At 49.7% G+C, this 19430-nt stretch overlaps 1 protein-coding gene across 1 annotated transcript in view; it reads right to left on the reverse strand.

Annotated features, from left to right (window-relative positions):
- Positions 1-19430, reverse strand: part of LOC121919786 (dystrobrevin beta-like) — a 206651-nt gene that overhangs the window by 32331 nt on the left and 154890 nt on the right. The window contains 2 exon segments of the mRNA XM_042446691.1: positions 13625-13645; positions 14740-14836. Of these exon segments, the coding sequence (XP_042302625.1) occupies positions 13625-13645; positions 14740-14836 (118 nt within the window).

Consider the following 19430-nt stretch of genomic DNA (forward strand, 5'->3'; position numbering starts at 1 on the left):
CATCATCAGTCAAATCTGGGTGGATGGAAAATCACTTCTGGTCCCCAGCAAGGACACCACAGTTCACTGAAGTCCAGTCAAAATTGGTCCCATGCCCCTCGGTGCAAGGCATGTGCCTTCAGTTGAGAAACCAATGAGCATGTGGCCACATTGCCATAACTCAACTATGACTTATGGCAGCCCTACCATAGGGTTTTCTTGGCAGGATTTCTTCAGAGGAGGCTTGCCAGGGTCTTCCTCTCAGGCTGTGTGACTTTGTCCAGGGTCACCCATTGGGTTTCTGTGGCTGGGGAGGGATTCAGACCTTAATCCCCAGATTTCTAGTTCAGCACTCAAACAACTAGACAATGCTTACTTTGACAGAATCATAGAGTTGGAATGGCCATTCAGTCCAACCCATTTCTGCCTTTCATGCACAAACCCCTGACAGATGGCCATCCAGCCTGTGCTTAAAAACCTCCAAAGAAGAAGACTTCTCCACTCTCCAAGAAAACAGCATCTTCCACTGTCAAACAGCCCTTACTGTCAGGAAGTTCCTCCTAATGTTTAGGTGGAATCTCTTTTCCTGTAGCATCCATTTTTCCATATCCTATTCTCTGGATCAGCAGAAAACAAGCTTGCTCTATCCTTAATATGACATCCCTTCAAATACTTAAACAGGGCTCTCATATCACCTCTTAACCATCTCTTCTCCAGGACAGACCCCTAAGTTAGACCAAGCTGGTTTAAACTTCACCCTGATATAGGCGGGGTACAGACTGCCAGGGAGGCGCCTTTCTTTGTTGTGCAGCAGCGCCACAGCAACCAGATTGTGCGATACTGCTGCGCAGCAAAAAAGGAGCAGTAAAAAGCGGCTACTTTTTGCTGTGCAGCTGCACCGCAGCAAACCTGTAAAGACGCCCCAATGGCATCGCAGCTGCACAGCGCAGTTTGGACTCTGCGCAGCTGTGACGTCAAAGCTATGCGTGCTGTGTGGGTGGTGCTGTGCAGCTGCAATGCCCTCGTTATGTGAGAGGGTTGCTGGGCGTGTGGGTGCTCCGCTCACCAGGCAACCCTCACACTTAACGAGGGTGCTGCAAAGGCCCGTCTGTTGAGGGCCATAGACAGATATGCGCATATGAATGTATGCATTGAGAAAGAGAGAACTCATATGCTGTCCTTTGTAAATGGCAGAATGAGCCAGAGTCTTTTGCTTTCATTCAGGTGCAGCAGAATTGGAGCAGCTGGTTTTTGTTTTTTAAAAAATTCGTTTCCAGTTCTGAAGGCTAAATACTGAAAACAGGCACCAACCTTCAAAGGCATTTCTGTTTACAGAGGGCAAGGCAAATCTTTGATGGCAAAGAGAGGGGAAGAAAGAGGCTCTCTTCTAAATCTGCTCCAGAACTACTGACGACTGCAAGAGGCAACGTCCGCTCTTCCATCAGATCACACAGAATTTTAAGGCTGCTCCAAAAACATGTCGGAACGGTGTTTTTATGCAGGAGTTGAGAGTTCTTGTTGCCTAGTGGCTGTTTTTCCCCAGCTGTGAAGCTGCCATTCCTAAGCAGAACGGACCACATCCCAATCTCTCTGCATGCCATTTCATGGGGAGAAGGGATGGAGAAACCATTTTGCCAGTCTGTTGCCAGCTAAACAGGGAGAGCTCAATTGCTAGACAGATCTGATGGTCCAAAAGAGCCTGGAAGGTGAATTCTTTCATTTCTTGGAGAAATGGGGCATGCTGAGGACTCTTCTTCCATGCCCAAGCACCAACAGCTTTACTGTTGGTGCTTGGGCCTGGAAGAAGAGTCCTCAGCATGCCCCATTCCTCTAAGTCCACTTGTATCCCATCTTTATTCCAAGGACACCCAAGACAAGACATGAAACCAAAACACAATCCAGAGCAGCATTGCAAACATGCTCACTGGAGTCCAGTTGGTGGCCCTAAGTTTCCCTGAGGACATTTTTCATCCCATGTTCTTAATGGTCTTATTTAGTTCAAAGTTGCAGAAGCAAAGTTGAGCACGAGGCGCCACTGCACACAGATGCATGATGTGCAAAGTGCATGGAGTCACATGCACATTTAGTTGTGCATTTGGTGCCTTGGTCCAGTTGTGCAACATTGCCCTTCAATGTGAGGGTTGCATAGCACAATTAATGCAAGAGTTCTGAAGGAGGCCTGAACCTGGGGGCACATCCTGAACTGACTATCCTTGAAGAAGAAGGGAGGCCTGGGTGCTCCACATGCCCCTCTCCCCAATTCTGGCATGGGTGCACCAGCACACCAAATACAATGACAAGTGATGTACCACCTTGGCTAGGTTTTGGTCGGTTGTTTTTTGCTTTGGAAGGGGGCTTGAGGTATGCCTTGAGGAGTGGGATGAGGCAAAACTACTGCATATTGCAGTGGTTCTGAGTTGTTTTTTGGATGGCAGAAAAACTATGCCCCAAATATAGGATGGTGGCTTTGGGGGGCTTCAAGGTCTGCAATTTGGGGTCCCAAAGGGAGCATGCAACATGTGGGCCTGACTTTGTCCACCCCTGCACTATGACCATCCTGAGTGCTGGCCCACCGCACACTTTAAAAATATTGTGCTTCTGGAGCAAAGCCTGGATTTCACTTGCATTACTGGGAGCCCTCCCAGTTCCCAGGGCTTCCTGGCAGTGCTCTCTCCTGCTATCAACTCCCACCTGGCCGCTGCTCTTGGTGCTTGTCCTCTTTCTGGGCTTCTGGATTGTGCCACTTGCTTCTTTGGGGACAGTCAGGCTGTCTTACACAGAAGAAACATCTGGGTGCAGATCCCACATTTGCTAGGGAATGCTGTGATTGGATTCTCATGTTTGCAGGGAAGCATCAATGCCTGGGATTGATCTGACTGAGCAAGGGAGTCGCGCATCAGTTTGCAGCTGCAGGAGGTCCTTCTGGGCTCAGTCTCGGCTTCCAGGTCAGATCAAAGCATCCGGGTACCTGATTTGGGGAGCCCCTCTCCACCTCATCCTTGCCCTAATATACACACGATAATTCTCTGGAGCACAGTGTCCAGTTCTGGGTACCACAGTTCAAAAAGGATGTTTAGATCCTGGAGCATGTCCAGAGGAGGGCCACCAAAATGCTGAAGGGTCTGGAAGCCCCCAAGGCCTATAAGGAGAGACTTAGGGAGCTGGGTATGATTAACCTGGAGAAGAAGAGGTTAAGATAGGACATGATAGTCCTGTTTAAATATTTGAAGGGAAGTTATACTGAGGATGGAGCTTGTTTTCTGATGCTCCAAAGAATAGGACACAGAACAATGCATGCAAACTACAGTAAAAGGGTTTCCAACTCAGCATGAGGAGGAACTTCCTGAGAGTAAAGGCTGTTCGACAGTGGAACATATTTCCTCGGAGAGCAGTGGAGTCTGCTTCTTTCGAGGTCTTTAAACAGAGGCTGGATGGCCATCTGTTAGGGATGCTTTGAGGGTGATTTCCTGCATGGCAGATTGGGGATGGACTGGATGACCCTTGAGGTTTCTTCCAACTCTATGATTCTCTTGGGTTGTCCTTTATTTATTTGGTGGGAAGGTCTTCTGTCTCAGCCAAAGAACTTCAGCCACAGTGCCACCAACGCAATGGAGAGTTTGCACAGAAGCACCTCTGGACAAGTTCTTTAGTTCATGGAGATGCCACCTGGGAAAGGCTACAACCACGACAGACAGGAGTCATAGAAAGAAGAGGCTACTGATAACTAGACCATGGGAAGAAGGTGTTCAGTTGTGACATGGAACCTCCCTAGAAGGTGGTGAGTCCTTCTTCGTTGGAGGTTTCCCAGCAGAGGATGAATGGAAGGCTTTAGTGGTGGAGTCTTGTCCTTGCAGCAGGGGGTAGGACTAGCTGGCTTTTGAGGATCCCTTCCAAATCTACGATTCTAGGAAAACTGTCCAAAGCTTCCTGTATCTGAGAAGGCCAAATGTCCATTTGGCCGCTCCTTCAACTTGAGGCCTATGCTGCTCCTTCCATTCCCCGGCTGAAGCGTTTTTTCTATTTCACGCAAGCTGTTTCATGCTATGCATTTTGCCACTCAGCCTCCTGCTTTGCAGCCTCCTGCCATTTCCCAACAAACAGTCCATCTTCTCTTTCATGCTGCTCAGGGATTGCATTATGATCCCACTCTAACTGCAAGGGCTCCATCCTAGGAAGCCCTGGGATCTGTAGTTTAGAGAGGTGTTTAGAATTCTCTGCCAGAGAACTCTGATTCAGAGGAGTGGACTTGAACTCTCTACCTTAAGAAAAGTCCAAGTCCCTGCCTACAAAGCCCAGGATTTCCCAGCAAGCAGTTGTGGCAGTTAAAAGGGAGTAAAACTGCTATAACTGTGGTGTGTAACAGAGACGCAAGGCGCTTCCACACACCACACAGACAGCACTATGATTCTACCTTAAGGTCCAAAACAATGCAGAAATAGCCCAGTTTGAGAGCGCTTTAACTGCCCCGGCTCAATGCTAGGGAATTCTGCAAACTAATTTTGTGAGACATTGAGCCTTCTCTGGCAGAAAGCCCTGGTGCCACAATAAACTAAAATTCCCAGGATTCCCTAGCACTGAGCCAGGGCAGTTAAGGTCTCAGACTGGATTATTTCTGTAGTGTGTTTTGCACCTGACTGCCATGGCAACATCCTATGGAATCCTGGGACTTGTAGTTTTTTGGGGGGTGTATTGTGAGTTAGCAATTTGTGTGTTGGACTATGACTCTGGAGACCAGAGTTTGATTCCTGGCTCAGCCGTGGAAACCCACTGGGTGATGTTGGGCAAGTCACACTCTCTCAGCCTCAGGGGAAGGCAATGGCAAACCTCCTCTGAGTAAATCTTGCCAAGAAAATCCCCAGGATAGATTCACCTTAGTGTCTGAAATGACCTGAAGGCACACAACACACATATGCACACAAACACGGATCATTCCCAGCCAGAGACCTCTAGAGCCACCCTAAAGTACAATTCCCAAGGCTCCACAGAATACAGCCACGGCATTTAGAGTGGAATCCGGGTGCTTTAAGGTCTGACCCTTACAGGTCATGAATCCCACTCTATGCCCCATGAGCCCCATCTGGGTGCACTTGGGCACTGGGTGCACTCCCAAGCAAACACTTGGCACTGGAAGCCATGAGGCAAGCCCAGGGCAAAGGCTCCCAGGGTGGGCACCTGACCATTTCCCTGTGGAATCTGGCTTCGGCACATCATCAGCCACGGCAGCTTTCACCTTCGCAAGGACCTTGCTCTGCCTCCTCTACTCCTGCAGTAAAACATCCAAGAACAAGAATGCCCCCCCCAAAAAAGACCTTTTTTTTTTTTTTTTAAAAAAAGGTCTTATTTCTCCAGCAACTTATTAATCTTTTCCAAAGCGGTAATGCTTCCCTCCCCAATACCTTGCCTGGGCTAAAATCTGCAGCAGGGAGGTTCGCATAGCAACAGCGTGAAAGAGGTGCTTCATGGGCAGGTTGGGCATGGAAGGTGGTTAGGTAGCAGATGGCTGGGGTGGACTGTTCCCTGCTTTCAGCCACCGTGGCCATGGCCATACTACAGCCACGGCCATGGTGGCTGAAAGCAGAGAATGGTCCACCTTAGCCATCTGCTACCTGACCAAACCAAACAAAGACACCCTTCCCTTCTTCTTCCTGCTTCTCAACCTCTCCGGGAAGGGCCGCTGTGCATAGAAACAAAGCATAGGGAAAGGTGCGCCTGCGTGTGTGCATTTGTGCATGTGTCCAGGAGGAGAGGGGGGCTTCGGCATGCGCTCCTGGCCCCTTGACAGCCATGTACAGTAGAGGATGGGCTGGGGGCTGGCAGAGAGCGACGATGTGCACCGTCCATTTCGTGCAGTGTTCTATTTGGGGGCCTCTGTTGGCACCGGCTCCCTGCTTTGCTGCAGATCCAAAAAAGCAAAAGAAAGAGAAAGGCACAGCTGTCTAATCAAATGCAGCGGTGGAAAGGAAAGCGGAAAAGAGCAGGCAGGGGAGAGAAGGGATTACGAGGCGGAAGATTGTCATTAATTGTTCCAGAATTGCATAATTGAATTAAGCGTGCCAACAATACACACATATATACACACACAGACAGAAGACAGTATGTTTGGGGCCTTGGTAAGGCTCCAGCACAGGGAGCCACTGCAATGAGGAGGAGTGTTTTTTTGGGGGGAAGATCTGCTGACGCAGCGGCCTCCCTCCCCGGGCAAAGGAGAACAAGAGAGCCAGAAATAGCTAAGATGGCGGCTCACGTCAAGGACACCCGAGCGGCAGGACGTGCACGCACATGCCTGCGGGGATGGAGGGGGGGTTGGAGAGCCCTGGTGCAAATTCAAAGCAGCGAATGTGGCTCTCTTGGAACAAGTGGGGAGGGGGAAAGAGGCCTCTACCCCCCAACCCAAGCCAGCTCTCGCCTTTCCTTCCCTTTGCAAAGGTTGCACACAAACGTCCAGGCTAGAGTCGGTGGCTGCGGCAGCTGCCTCTTCCCTTTCAAAAAGGGAGTGAGAGCCCGTAATGATTAACTTCGGCTAAGCCAGAGATGCTCAGAGGGAAGGGGGCATGGCTGCCCACCTTGGCAAAAAGTTACAGGTTGATGGGTTCTTTTGGAAACCCTCCTTTCCATCCAGAAGGGACCAAAAGGCCACTTCTTTTCCTGTAGTTTGAATCCACTGGTCCATGTCCCAGTTTGTGGAGCTGCAGAAAACAAGCTTGCTCCCTCCTCAATGTGACATCCCTTCAAGTATTTAAACAGGGCTATCATATCACCTCTTAACCTTCTCTTCTCCAGGCTAAACATACTCAGCTCCCTAAGTCTCTCTGTGTCCGCTTGGAAGTGAGCATTCCTGGCACCTCTGCCAATGCAACAGGCTTCTTCTGGTGCCAGGTGCAGATGCCCAGTATGTGGTCACTCCTGCTCCCGGGAGAAAGTCATTGCTGGGACGCATCCACAACCCTGAAGCCATCTTACTTGTGCCCAATAGATGGTGACAGATTCCTTATGGAAGCGGAGAAGGGGTTTGAGGAAAGATGAACGTCTCTTTGGCCTAGTAACAAAGCCCAGCTAGAAGGGGCACTGCAGGTGCCATACCCCTGGGGTTCCTCTGCCATTGTTTTGGCACAGACAGCTCTCTTGGGGATGTCAGGGCACCTCAAATGCAAGCATATGGTGGATGCCCATTAGAATGTGTGCAGCCACTCATCGAAGGGGTCAAGAAGTGCCAGGCTCTGCAGTGGGCTCAAACTAGGAGCCCCAGGAGTGTTTAAGGCTGGCCACTGGAGACCACTGGGCAGTGGCCCCCATGCCAAAGAGTACAGGATCATGGGAGCACCCAAGGTTACTCAATGGTCAAGGTCTGCTGTGGCTCTTCAACTGGTCACTTGCCACCAGCTGACCTCTCCCCAGCATCTCCCAAGCAATATTGCCCCCAATTTCGTCAGAAGTCCTTCTGCCACTGCAAGAGCCCAGGGGGGGTCCCAGGTCATCCTCCCGCTTGGCTCACTGTCCTGGCTGCGGAGTCTTCCATCCCTCTCAAAAAAGAGGGTGAGCCCAGGAAAGATGCCAGCTAGTTGCAATGACTTCAGTAGCATGATGTCCTTTTTCCTTTTCTTTTCTTCTCTTTCGGTTTCTCCCTTTCCTACATCTGTGTACAAGAGGCCAATGAATCCCTGCCTGCTTCACATGAAAAAGCTTGAGGAAAGCTCAGAATACTTCTGACAGAGAAAAGCTCAATGATGACATTACTTTCATGGAGTTTTCCCATTTGGTTGGCCATCCTGCCTTCTAGCCAGACGCTGCTCCTACAGGACTTGGAACCTGAGTCCAAGAAGATGCTGCCCTGTACCAACTCTGACGGAGACCATGGGGGTGTGGGGTCTCTTTGTTAATATCACACACCCTTGCCTGCAAACCCCCCCCCCCCCAGACAGCTTGCAGTTTCCTTTTCAAGATGGGCTTTTGGCAAACTTTCACTGGCCTCCAGCCACCGCCCAAAGCTCCTCTGCTCCCTTTTAAATGTGATCTTCCTTTTTCAAGGGGCAGCGCTGCCTAATTTAGGCTGCCTGGTAAGTCATTGCGGCTGCTCCCTTTGTGTTGCTGTGCTGGAAAGGGAAGCAGACAATGGGGTACTTCTGCCCAGAGAGAGCTGGGAGCTGGTGCCAAGGGAGGGCTGGCCATTCCCAGGATCCCGCTTCCTCAGGCCAATGCAGACCGCTCCATCATTGCTGGATGTGCCCCTGAACGATTCAAGCTGCTTTTCCAAGCCCTCGAGCGGCACCAAATCACAGTCTGATCAAGATGCTATGGTCGATTCCTCTCCTCACTCTAAAGCAGCACGTGTGAGCCTCTTCCGCCAAATCCAAGTGAAAGGGAAAATATTGCAAATTATCTATCTATCTATCTATCTATCTATCTATCTATCTATCTATCTTAGAGGGGCCTCTCCTTCCCCAGTTTGGCCAGGGACCTTGGCCAGGCTGTTACTGGGGCTCCTTGGCACAGCCCAAATTACCCAGGCATTTGAGTTGCCACCTCTAAGGCCTGGGAATATACTTATAAAGTACTGAATGGAACCTGTTATACCTGTTGTTATGTGGCTTCAAGCTGTTTCAGACCTATGGTGACTCCAATGCAAACCTATCACAGGGTTTTAGAATCAAAGAATCATAGTTGGAAGAGATCCCAAGGGCCATCCAGTCCAACTCCATTCTGCCATGCAGGAAATCACATTCAAAGCATCCCTCCGCTTAAAGACCTCCAAAGAAATAGACTCCACCACTCTCCGAAAGAATATATTCCACTATCATACAGCCCTTACTGTCAGAAAGTTCCTCCTAATGTTGAGGTGGAATCTCTTTTCCTACAGCTTGCATCCATTGCTCTGTGTCCTAATCTCTGGAGCAGCAAAAAAGAAGCTTGCTCCATCTTCAGTGTGACACCACTTCAAATACTTAATCAGGGCTTTCATATCACCTCTTAACTGCCTCTTTTCAAGGCTAAACATACCCAGCTTGGCAAGATTTATTCAGAGGGGGTTTGCCATTGCCATCCTCTGAGGCTGAGAGTGTGTGGCTTGCCTAAGGTCACTAGTGGGTCTGCATGGTGGAGTGGGGATCCATACCCTGGTTGTCAGAGTCCAACACTCAAACCACGTTGGTTCTCCATAGTATGACCTATAGGTTGTAGTGTATAAAGGATGCAAAATCTGGATTTTGGAAGATTTGCTGATGGGTGACTGAGCTGGGAATTGGGGAGAGAGTGTGTGTGCGTGGTGAATCGAGGAAATAGACAGCAACCCCTGTGAAAGAAGAGCATCCCCTTCTCCATGTTCTGGAGTGAAACCCACTGGCACATGTCTGTTGTGCTCCCATAGGTGAGTCCCAGCTGTTTGTGGCAAGTGTGCAAGAGTGCCAGGGCCCAGATCCACTCCCTGCTGAGCTGTTTGTGACAACACAGGAGAGTTAAGGCACACATGTGGCTATTTCCTGAATACTCTAATAATAATAATAATAATAATAATAATAATAATAATAATAATACTCAGAGAGCAGCTTCTCAGTGCCCAACAGCATCCTTGACAGTGGTGCGCGCAGGCCAGTAAACTATGCTTTGCAAAACCATTTATATAACTCTTAGAGTGGTGCACCAAAACAGCCACATACCCACAGATCCCAGTTGCTCGTCAGGTGCAGGCAATCCCTAGACCCTCACCCTCCAAATGCCTGGCCAGTCTTCCTGAGAGTAAGAGCAGTTTGACTGTGGTGCGGACTGTCTCAGGAAGCGACAGACTCTCCTTCCTTGGAGGTTTTGAGGCAGAGGACTCCTATGTGGACCCAGGCTGTCTGAAGGACAGCATCTTCCCATACCAGGCTGCCCAAGCCTTAGGATTTCAATCCCATCACTTTCACAGACATATTTGGTGTGTGTGCAGAGGACGAGAGAGACAGGGCCTTCTCGGTGGCTGCTCCCAGACCCTGGAAGACTCTTCTGAGGGAGGGTCAGCCTTCTCCCTCTTACTTTACTTTACAGCCATAGGGCCTTTTCTTCAGCCACCCCCAAATTGTGGAATGACTGCCAGAAGAGATTCGACAGCTGAATATGCCGTCTGAATTTAAATCACCATTAAAGACCAGTCTATTCTGGCAGGCTTAGCCAGATGATTCCTAAATTGTAAATGATGAATTTTAGATGTTTTAGTACATGTGCATCTTATTTGTCCTTTTAAACTGAAGTATATTTTAACTAATGTTGTTTGTCTGTGTTGGGATATAGCAACTTGGCATGCTGAGACCTTCTAGTAATGCATGTCTATGGTAGTTTATTGCTTACTAACATCCCCTCCTCATTTCCTGTTTACCCAAAAAGACCACCCCTCACCTTTTGTCCCTGAAGAAGAATCATCACCATTACTATCTTCCCTTGCCTTTGACCGGAGCTGATGCATGCATGCTGAGGGAGATCTTTCCTATGATGCATGCAAACTACCTTTTCTACCTCCTATTTCTTGCAACATGAAGCCAGACCTGTGTATCTCTTCACACACATGATTTTGTAAGTAAACTTGCTTCTTTTCACTTTAAGCAAGTGACTGAGTTTTGATGGGGGACACGTGGGCTGAGAGAGGAGTGGAGCTAGTTAGTTTTCCTGCTCACTTTATATTCCGCTGAGTTTACTCTGCTAGGGAGATTCAACGAACCTCAAGAAAGAACTACATTTCCCAACAGTCTGTTAACTGTTGTTGGCCCCCACCTCGATCCGTGGGGAGAGGCGGGTAAGAAATAAATGCTATTTCTTGTGGGTTTTTTGGGATATGTGGCCATTTTCGAGTTGATTCCTGATGTTTCACCAGCTTCTGAAGATGCCAGCCACAGATGCTGGTGAGACGTTAGGAATAAACTCTTCTAGAACATGGCCACACAGACTGAAACACACACACACACACACACACACACACACACACACACACCTTTGGATGCTGGCCATGAAAGCCTTTGGATTCACATAAGAAATAAATTATTGTTGTTGTTTTTTCATTGACCAGTGAAGACCTCTTTATTTTTAACCATATGTGGTTTTATTCATAATTTTCTCTATTTTGCATTCTGCCTTGAGTCCCAGTTTGGGAAAAGGTGGAGGATAAATGAAAAGATGGATGGATGGTCATTTAATAGCCAATGCTCAGATGTGCTTTAGTGGCAGATTTCCTGCACTGGCAGAAGACAAGAAGGCCCTTGGGATCCCTTCCAATGCAATGATGCTAAGTGACCAATAAGAAGACTCGGCCCTGAAATGCACATGGGGCTTGTTTCAACCAGGCAGGATGTGTTTGGCTTATTTCTGGGGTCACCGTTCCCCAGTGATGGAGGTGAAGTGGCAGGATGAAGGCTTGTTCATGAGTGTAGCAAACTGAGGAGGAAGCAAGCTTGTTTTCTGCTGCTCCAGAGACTAGAACAATGGATGCAAACTGCAGGAAAAGAGATTCCACCTCAACATTAACAGTAAGGGCTGTTCGACAGTAGAACACACTCCTTCCTCGGAGTGTAGTGGAGTCTCCTTCCCTGGAGGTGGTTAAACAGAGGCTGGATGGGGATGCTTTGATATAGATTTCCTGCACGGCAGAATGGGGTTGGACTGGATCAGGGCCCTTGAGGTCTCTTCCAACTCTATGATTCCATGATTCTATGATTTTCCCAAAGAAACCAGTCTGGTGGAAGCCGAAACCTGAAATGTACTCTGCTGGAAGAGATACAGCAACGGTGGAGGCAGCAGCAATGGCTGGCTGGCTTAGGAAAGGAAACGGTCTCCCTCTAGTGTCTGTGTGGCCTTAATGCAGGATGGGAAGAAGGTGCTGGAAGCCAAGAAAGGGACGGGAAGGGAAGGAGGGTGGCCAGGAGGCTCTATGACCTTCATCCCTTCCCTGCCGCTTTGGAAGATGGGCAGCAGACTGCATCCACTTCTAGGTCTGTGATCCAGCTTTGAAAGAACTAAACTACCAGTCCAACTCCATTCTACCATGCAGGAACACACCATCCAAACCCTGTAACAGATGGCCACCCAGCCTCTGTTGAAAAACTTCCAAAGAAGGGCACTCCACCACTCTTTGAAGCAGCATGTTCCACTATTGAACAGCTCTTACCCTCAGGAAGTTCTTCCTATGGTTGAGGTGGACTCTCTTTTCCTGTCGCTTGAATCCATTGCCCTGTGTCCTAGACTCTAGAAGAGCAGAAAATAAGCTTGCTGCATCCTCACTATGACCTCTCTTCAATTATATAACCATGACCATCATGTCCCATCTTAACCATCTCTTCTCCAGGCTATACACAACCACTCTTCAGAGGGCTCCCTCAGCCACTCCTCAGAGGGCTTGGTGGCTTCCAGACCCGTCACCATTTTGGTCACCCTCCTCTAGACCCACTCCAGCTTAACAACATCCTTTTTAAATTGTGGTGCTGGACACAGTATTTCAGGTGAGCCAGAACTGAACAATGCATTCCAAAGCAGAATAGAGTGGTACTACAACTTTCCTCGATTTACACACTATACTTCTACTGACGCAGCCTAGAATAGCATTTTAGCTGCTGCACCACTGTTGACCGATATTCAGCCTGTGATCCACTCAGTCTCCCAGAACCCTTTCGCATGTACTGTTGTCAACCCATCCAAGACATTTTGGCTGGTGCTCCCACCTCCCAAGAAACCAGTGTGTGTGAGCCCTTCCCCCAAATCCAAGTTGGGGGGGGGGGGGATATGACAAATATTCCTCTTAGATGGCTGGGCTGCCACTGGTACTACTTCTGTTCGCTTCCTCCCTCTTGGCCCCTTGGAAGAAGGGCAGCAGCTGAGGCTTTGCTAAGCAAGACCTTGTGGAAGTCAGATCGACCAACCAGGCCCATGGTGGTGCGTTCCTTCTCATGCATGGAGTCATGCATAGCCAGCAGGCAGAGAGGGAAGACAGTGGTCAGGTCCCTCAAGAGACCAGAGAAAGCAGCCTCAGCCAATGGCAGAACATCTGCATTTTCAGGTTTTGTCCAGCATGCACAAGTCATTTGAAATACCCCACACGTGCACACACACATGGAAGGACTAGCAACACCATTAGTCACAAATCCAGGGCAGGAATATTGGTTTGGGAAAGGAAGCAAGTGCACCAAGGGTTAGGAAGTCTACAGTCGGTGGAGAAAGAAAGAGCCTCCTCTAGAGCAAGGGTGGGCAGATGCAGTGGATCTGGGGACCTAATTTCTACCCCAGGAGCTTCCCAGAGACACAGATGTCCAAAAATGCTCCAGAATTGGGGGCTCAAACAATGCAACTTTGGGCTTGGAAAATTTGCTTTTTTAAAATATTAAACAGGAACCTGTATAGAAATCCAATTACCACTCATGGAGGCAATTCACTTTTGGAAGGGCTAAAACAAGATACTCTGGAGAATCCAGAAGGGTCAAGGGTTACAAAAACAGCCCTGGGGGGAACAGCCCCCTCCTTTGCCCACCTGTGCTTTAGGGAAAACCATAAAGGGACACTACGTTGCATGGCTTGTTTGCATCCAGTCCCATCAGGAGAGGGAAACATGTGAACACACCGTCTCTTCATGCAAAATCAGAGTTTAAAAGGAGAGAAAGAGACACAGAGAGAGTGTGTGTTGGGGACATCAACTTACTGCCTGCTTTTGTTCCTCTTCCTATAAATGTTGACAATGAGAAGGCATGAGAGAGAGAAGAGCGAGAATGTGGACAGTTAATAATTATCTTGAAAGAAAACACAGACATATAGACACAAAAGTACTCAATGGGAGGATGAGAGTCTGCTGGTGAACAAGGATGGAAAGGAAGGAGGATTCAAGAGGAAGGAAGGAGCTGCTGATGCCTTACTCTGGTCAGACCAAGGACCGTTTGGGGTTCCTTGCTAAGGCCACAAGATGAGCATAGGTCTTGTTTAAAAATAAAAGAGCAGGAGAGGCCCAAATTGGATCAACCTGGAGACCCAGCGGGTCCAGCACTCTCACTTCACAAGCAGTGTATGAGCAGCCTCTGGTACAGGAAGGTGTCTCATCCATCTCTTTTGCTGTCTGTCTATCACCTCCCTTGTGACAATCAATCAATCAGTCAACTGACCAATCTCCCTTGTGCCCATTAGCCATTAATAGGAGCAGAGGAAAGGGCTTTAAACCGCCTAGCCCTGTGTGTCAACAATGGCAGCCACAATGCCCTCTCCAGGGTTTCAAAAAGAGAGAGGGAGGGTCTTTCTCAGGCCATCTGCAGATGGCAAGGACTGGACCTGGAAATCTTTGGCCTTCAAGCTCTGCTGCTGAGCCAGGGCCCCTGCCTGGTGGGCTTTCTTCTCCATGGATCCGCGTAGTCCCCATTATAATGCTGCCTGGGAAGAGAACATGTTCTCTGGCCAAACGTGTTCAAGGGGGCTGGAGCAGATGGCCACTTCAGGCAGTGACCAGCCATCTGCCAAAGCTGACCCACCAAGGACAAGCTTTGGCCAAACAGCCATGTTTCAACCTGGGCCATCGGCATCACCTTTAACCACCACTGCGAGTCTTTCCAGAACAGTAACGTATAAAAAGAAATACAGTCCCGTAGGAAGTCACTTGCTTTCCGTGAGAGAAAACCACAGTCCAGTTTGGAAGGGGCGTTTGGTTTGGTCTGACTCAGTCTAAAGCAGCCTTGTGAAATGAAAGGACAGATTCAGGACACTAACCATTAAGGAAAGAGAGGAGAAGCCGGGTGGGGGGCTGAGGGGCAGGTGGGTGCTGGTGGGCCCTACCTTGAGCAGCTTCATGAGCCCTTCCAGCTGCACCATCAGCTCTCGGCGGCTTTCCTGAAGAGCTGACATTCGCTGCTCCAGCTCATCCTTCCGTTGCCTGGGCAGAAAAGGGAGAAATGACCAGTTTGCTAGGCAGTCAGCTCCATGCATCCTCACAAGAGGCCAAGCAGGGAGCATGCACACACATGCACACCGGTCAGCTGCAGTCTCTCTCTCTCTCTCTCTCTCTCTCTCTCTCTCTCTCACACACACACACACCCATGGCCCCTCTGCAGATCTTCACACACAGAACATGAATGGTAACAACAGAGGCCAACCTTGCAGGGCAGTTGGGAAGATGAAGATGAGACATTATTGTCCTGTGCCTTAGCCAAAATGAAGGGCACAGCACTCATTAAACTTTAATTAAACTTTGGACCAAAAAAAGAAAGAAAGAGAGAGAGAGAGAGTGGGTGTGAAGCCTCTGGAAGCAGCCATTCATTCACCTTTCATTCAAACAGGCATTAAAGAATTATTAATTGGTTGCAGGGAGCCTTTTATGATGTGCGTAGGCTGTGTTTTTATCTGTATTGTTGTGCTTTAAAAATGCTTTCACACTTTTTAAAATGCACTGGTGTTTAGCATGATAGCTTGGACCTTACCACACAGGGATTTTTTGAGCGCGGAAGTAGGGTCAGTTCGCATTGGCCGATGCATATTCGCGTTATATTGCATTGGTGTTCCACACCTGTGAGCTCAGAATACGTATTGACCAATGCAATATAACGTGAATACGCTTTGGCCAATGCGTATTCACAGCGGGGTTCTGAACTGAAGGCAGCCGGCTTCTGCGTTTTGCGAGTGCGCAAAATTAGGGGATCGGCTGGATCCGCATTGATGGCCAGTGCGGAACCTCTGCTGCTTTGGCTGGTGTGTACATCCAATCCACTGGTTCTCCTGAAGACCACCGGTTACAAATTTCCCATGATGCTGCGCTGGAATTTCCCCCTTCTCCTTCTGTTGGCCCTTTCCCCTTTCAGGACAACGGCTGGGGCTGGGGAGCCATTTTTCCACTGACCGACGAGATAAAGCAGAAACCTTTTGTGTCCGGGGGGCGGGTGGGGAATGTATATGTATGTGTGTACACACACACACACACACACACACAAAGATGTGTGTGTAAGCATATACATGCAGCATTACACTTTCGGTTGTCACAGTTTCGTTGATACGTTGTTGTGTGTGTGTGTGTGTATGTAGTATATAGTATATTATATACACACACACACGTGTGTGGTGTAAGCATTATATGCTACACTTTCGGCTGCTCCACAGTTTGTGTGTGTGTGTGTGTATATATGTGTGTGTGTGTGTATATGTATATGTACGTATACACACACACACACACACACACACAGACGTGTGTGTAAGCATATACATGCAGCATTACACTTTCGGCTGCTCCACAGTTTGCGTGTGTGTGTGTGTGTGTATATATGTGTGTGTGTGTATATATGTATATGTACGTACACACACACACACACAGAGATGTGTGTGTAAGCATTTACATGCAGCATTACACTTTCGGCTGCTCCACAGTTTGTGTGTGTGTGTGTGTGTGTGTGTGTGTGTGTGTATACGTATATGTATGTATATATATACACACACACACATGTGTATATTGCGTCACGCCTCCCCTTGCCACCAGACTCCACCGAGAGCTGCGTTTGCTGCCGGGCGGTTCTCCTCAGGTTGTCGGAGGTGCGCACCTGCGCACTGGCCCGGGGAGGCCGCCCACGGACTGTTTGTTTGGACTCCGCAGCTTCACAGCTGCGCATCTCTGCAGCGGCGCTAGGGGCAGGAGGGGATTGTGTCCATGCCAGCATTAGAACAGAGGATGCCTGTTATGTCATACCTCTGTTCTCTTAGTTGCTTGGGAAGGGGAGGGGGAGGATATGGATGTGGGGAATGCTTTGGCTGGGGAGGAAGAGGGTAATATCTGCATGAGCGGAGCTCCTATTGAGGTGGTGTGGGGCAAGGGGAGGTATGACGGTAGGAGAGTGGACTTGCGTTACAGAGGAAGGCGAGATCGATGCGTCATATCTATCTCTCCTTCCTGTCCCCTTCCTAACCAAAAGGACCTGAGCGTCATTCCAACCGTACCACAAACCCTGTCGCTGCTCCTGTGCAATGCCAGGTCAATTAACAACAAGACCCACATCATCCACGACCTGTTGGAAGATAGTAATTGCGACCTGGCTTGCATTACCGAGACCTGGCTTGGGCCTGAAGGAGACGCTGTGTGGGCACAGGCCCTCCCTGCCGGGTTCTCGGTGAAGGACCAGACCAGGTTAGGTGGGCGGGGGGAGGGGGTGTTGCCTTGGTACATAAGAACACCTTGTCTCTCACCAGGAACCACATCCGTCAAACTTCCTTTATCGAGTGTATTTACTTGACCCTGAAAGCTAGGGACAGTCTAGGGATTCTGTTGGTCTATTGGCCACCCCGTGCGCTAACGGACTCCCTTAACGAGCCGACACAGTTGGTTGCGGAGCTGATGCTGGAAACACCCAGGCTGTTAGTCCTGGGTGACTTCAACATCCCCTTCACGGCCAACTATGTTCCATCCGGTGCAACTCGGGAATTCATGGATACCATGGCGGCCATGGACCTGTCCCAGCTGATTTCGGGTCCAACGCATTTTGCGGGTAATACACTGGATCTGGTTTTTTGCACGGATGCGGAAAATCCGTGGGCGGAAATAACTAATATTTCCCCCCTGTCATGGATGGATCACTTCCTCGTGGAGGCAAAAATCAAGGCCTCTACCCAGATTCCCCCCCGGGGGTGGGGGACCTTTAGGATGGTCCACCCTCGAAGGCTGATGGAACCCAAAAGGTTCCAGGAAGCCTTAGTGGGGAACATGGTTGGAAATGACGGCGACTCTGTTGATGCCCTGACTGGTATTTGGAATACCGGTCTCTCCAGGGCTATACACAGTATCGCTCCCAAGCGTCCTCTCAGGCCTGCTTCCAAACGTAAGCCCTGGTATACGGAAGATCTCCGGGCAAGGAAGCGGGTCCTGCGACGGCTAGAGCACCGCTGGCGGAAACACCTTCGCTTAGCCGACAAGACTCTCCTAGACCGCCTCTTGGAGGACTACGGAGAGGCGATACGAGCAGCTAAGAATTCATTCTGTGGTGCTCGTGTCGCGTCCGCGGAGTCGCATCCAGCAGAGTTGTTCAGGGTGGTCAGGGAGCTAACTCAGCTCCCTCCCACCCTGAACCAGATCCTTGAACCTTCAAAGGCCTGCTGTGACCAATTTAACAACTTCTTCGTGGATAAAACCTCTCGGATAAGCGAAGGTCATAACGCTGGCATTAGGGCAGAACCTAGGGTAGAGGCATCCAGAGCCTCCGTGGACTCCATTAAACTGGATCAGTTTGAGTCGGTTAGTACCGAGGATGTGGACAAGATCCTTGGAAGCGTTTGGAAGACAACCTGCTCCCTCGATCCCTGTCCCTCATGGCTAGTGGCTCAGGGGGGACTGGTGGTAACTTCGATGTTACACCGGATTATTAATACATCTCTGAGGGATGGGCAATTTCCATCCAGCTTGAAATTGGCCACTATAAAACCGCTGTTAAAAAAGCCCTCCCTCGACCCCCTGATGCATAGCAATTATCGGCCAGTCTCGCTGCTGCCATTTTTGGGGAAGGTGATTGAGAAGGCGGTTGCAATCCAGCTTCAATCGATCTTGGATGAAACGGATTATCTGGACCCATTTCAAACTGGCTTTCGGGCGGGTTACGGGTTGAGACGGCCATGGTTGCCTTGATCGATGATCTCCGTCTGGGCATCGACGGGGGTAGCGTGTCCCTGTTGGTGCTCTTGGACATCTCAGCGGCTTTCGATACCATAGGCCATGGTATCCTTCTGGAACGCCTGGCAGAGTTGGGAATCGGGGGCACTGCGCTCCAGTGGTTCTGGTCCTACCTCTCTGGGAGGTTCCAGCTGGTGCAGCTGGGAGACGTGTGCTCCGATGAGAGGGCCCTTACATCTGGGGTCCCTCAAGGAACCATTCTGTCTCCCATGCTTTTTAACATTTACATGAAACCGCTGGGAGAGATCATGCGGAGACATGGGGTGCGGGGTTATCAGTACGCTGATGACACCCAAATAGTCTTCTCTATGTCTCCTACTGATGCAGTGACCGAGGATGGCATCTCTCCTCTCTTGGCCTGCCTGGAGTTGGTAATGGGCTGGATGAGGGAAAACCGACTCAGTCTGAATCCAGAGAAAACGGAGGTGCTCGTGATAGGTTCTCCTGGCCCAGGGATGGCGGTGGTTCCGCCTGTCCTGAACGGGATCACGCTTCCCGTAAAGGACTCGATACGCAGTTTGGGGGTGCTCCTTGACTCGTCGCTCCACCTAACATCCCAGGTGGATGCGACGATCAGGAGCACCTGTTATCAGCTTCGGCTGATACGCCAGCTGCGTCCCAACCTGGGCCAGAGGGACCTTGAAACGGTAGTACATGCTCTGGTAACCTCTCGATTGGATTTCTGCAATGCGCTCTACATGGGGCAACCCTTGTACCATACCCGGAAGCTACAAATGGTACAGAATATGGCAGCCAGACTGGTCACTGGTATATCCAGGGCCAGTCACATAACACCTGTACTCAAAGATCTGCACTGGCTGCCTATTCG

This window comes from Sceloporus undulatus, chromosome 1 (genome assembly GCF_019175285.1).
Source record: "Sceloporus undulatus isolate JIND9_A2432 ecotype Alabama chromosome 1, SceUnd_v1.1, whole genome shotgun sequence".
NCBI classification, from domain to species: Eukaryota; Metazoa; Chordata; class Lepidosauria; order Squamata; family Phrynosomatidae; genus Sceloporus; species Sceloporus undulatus.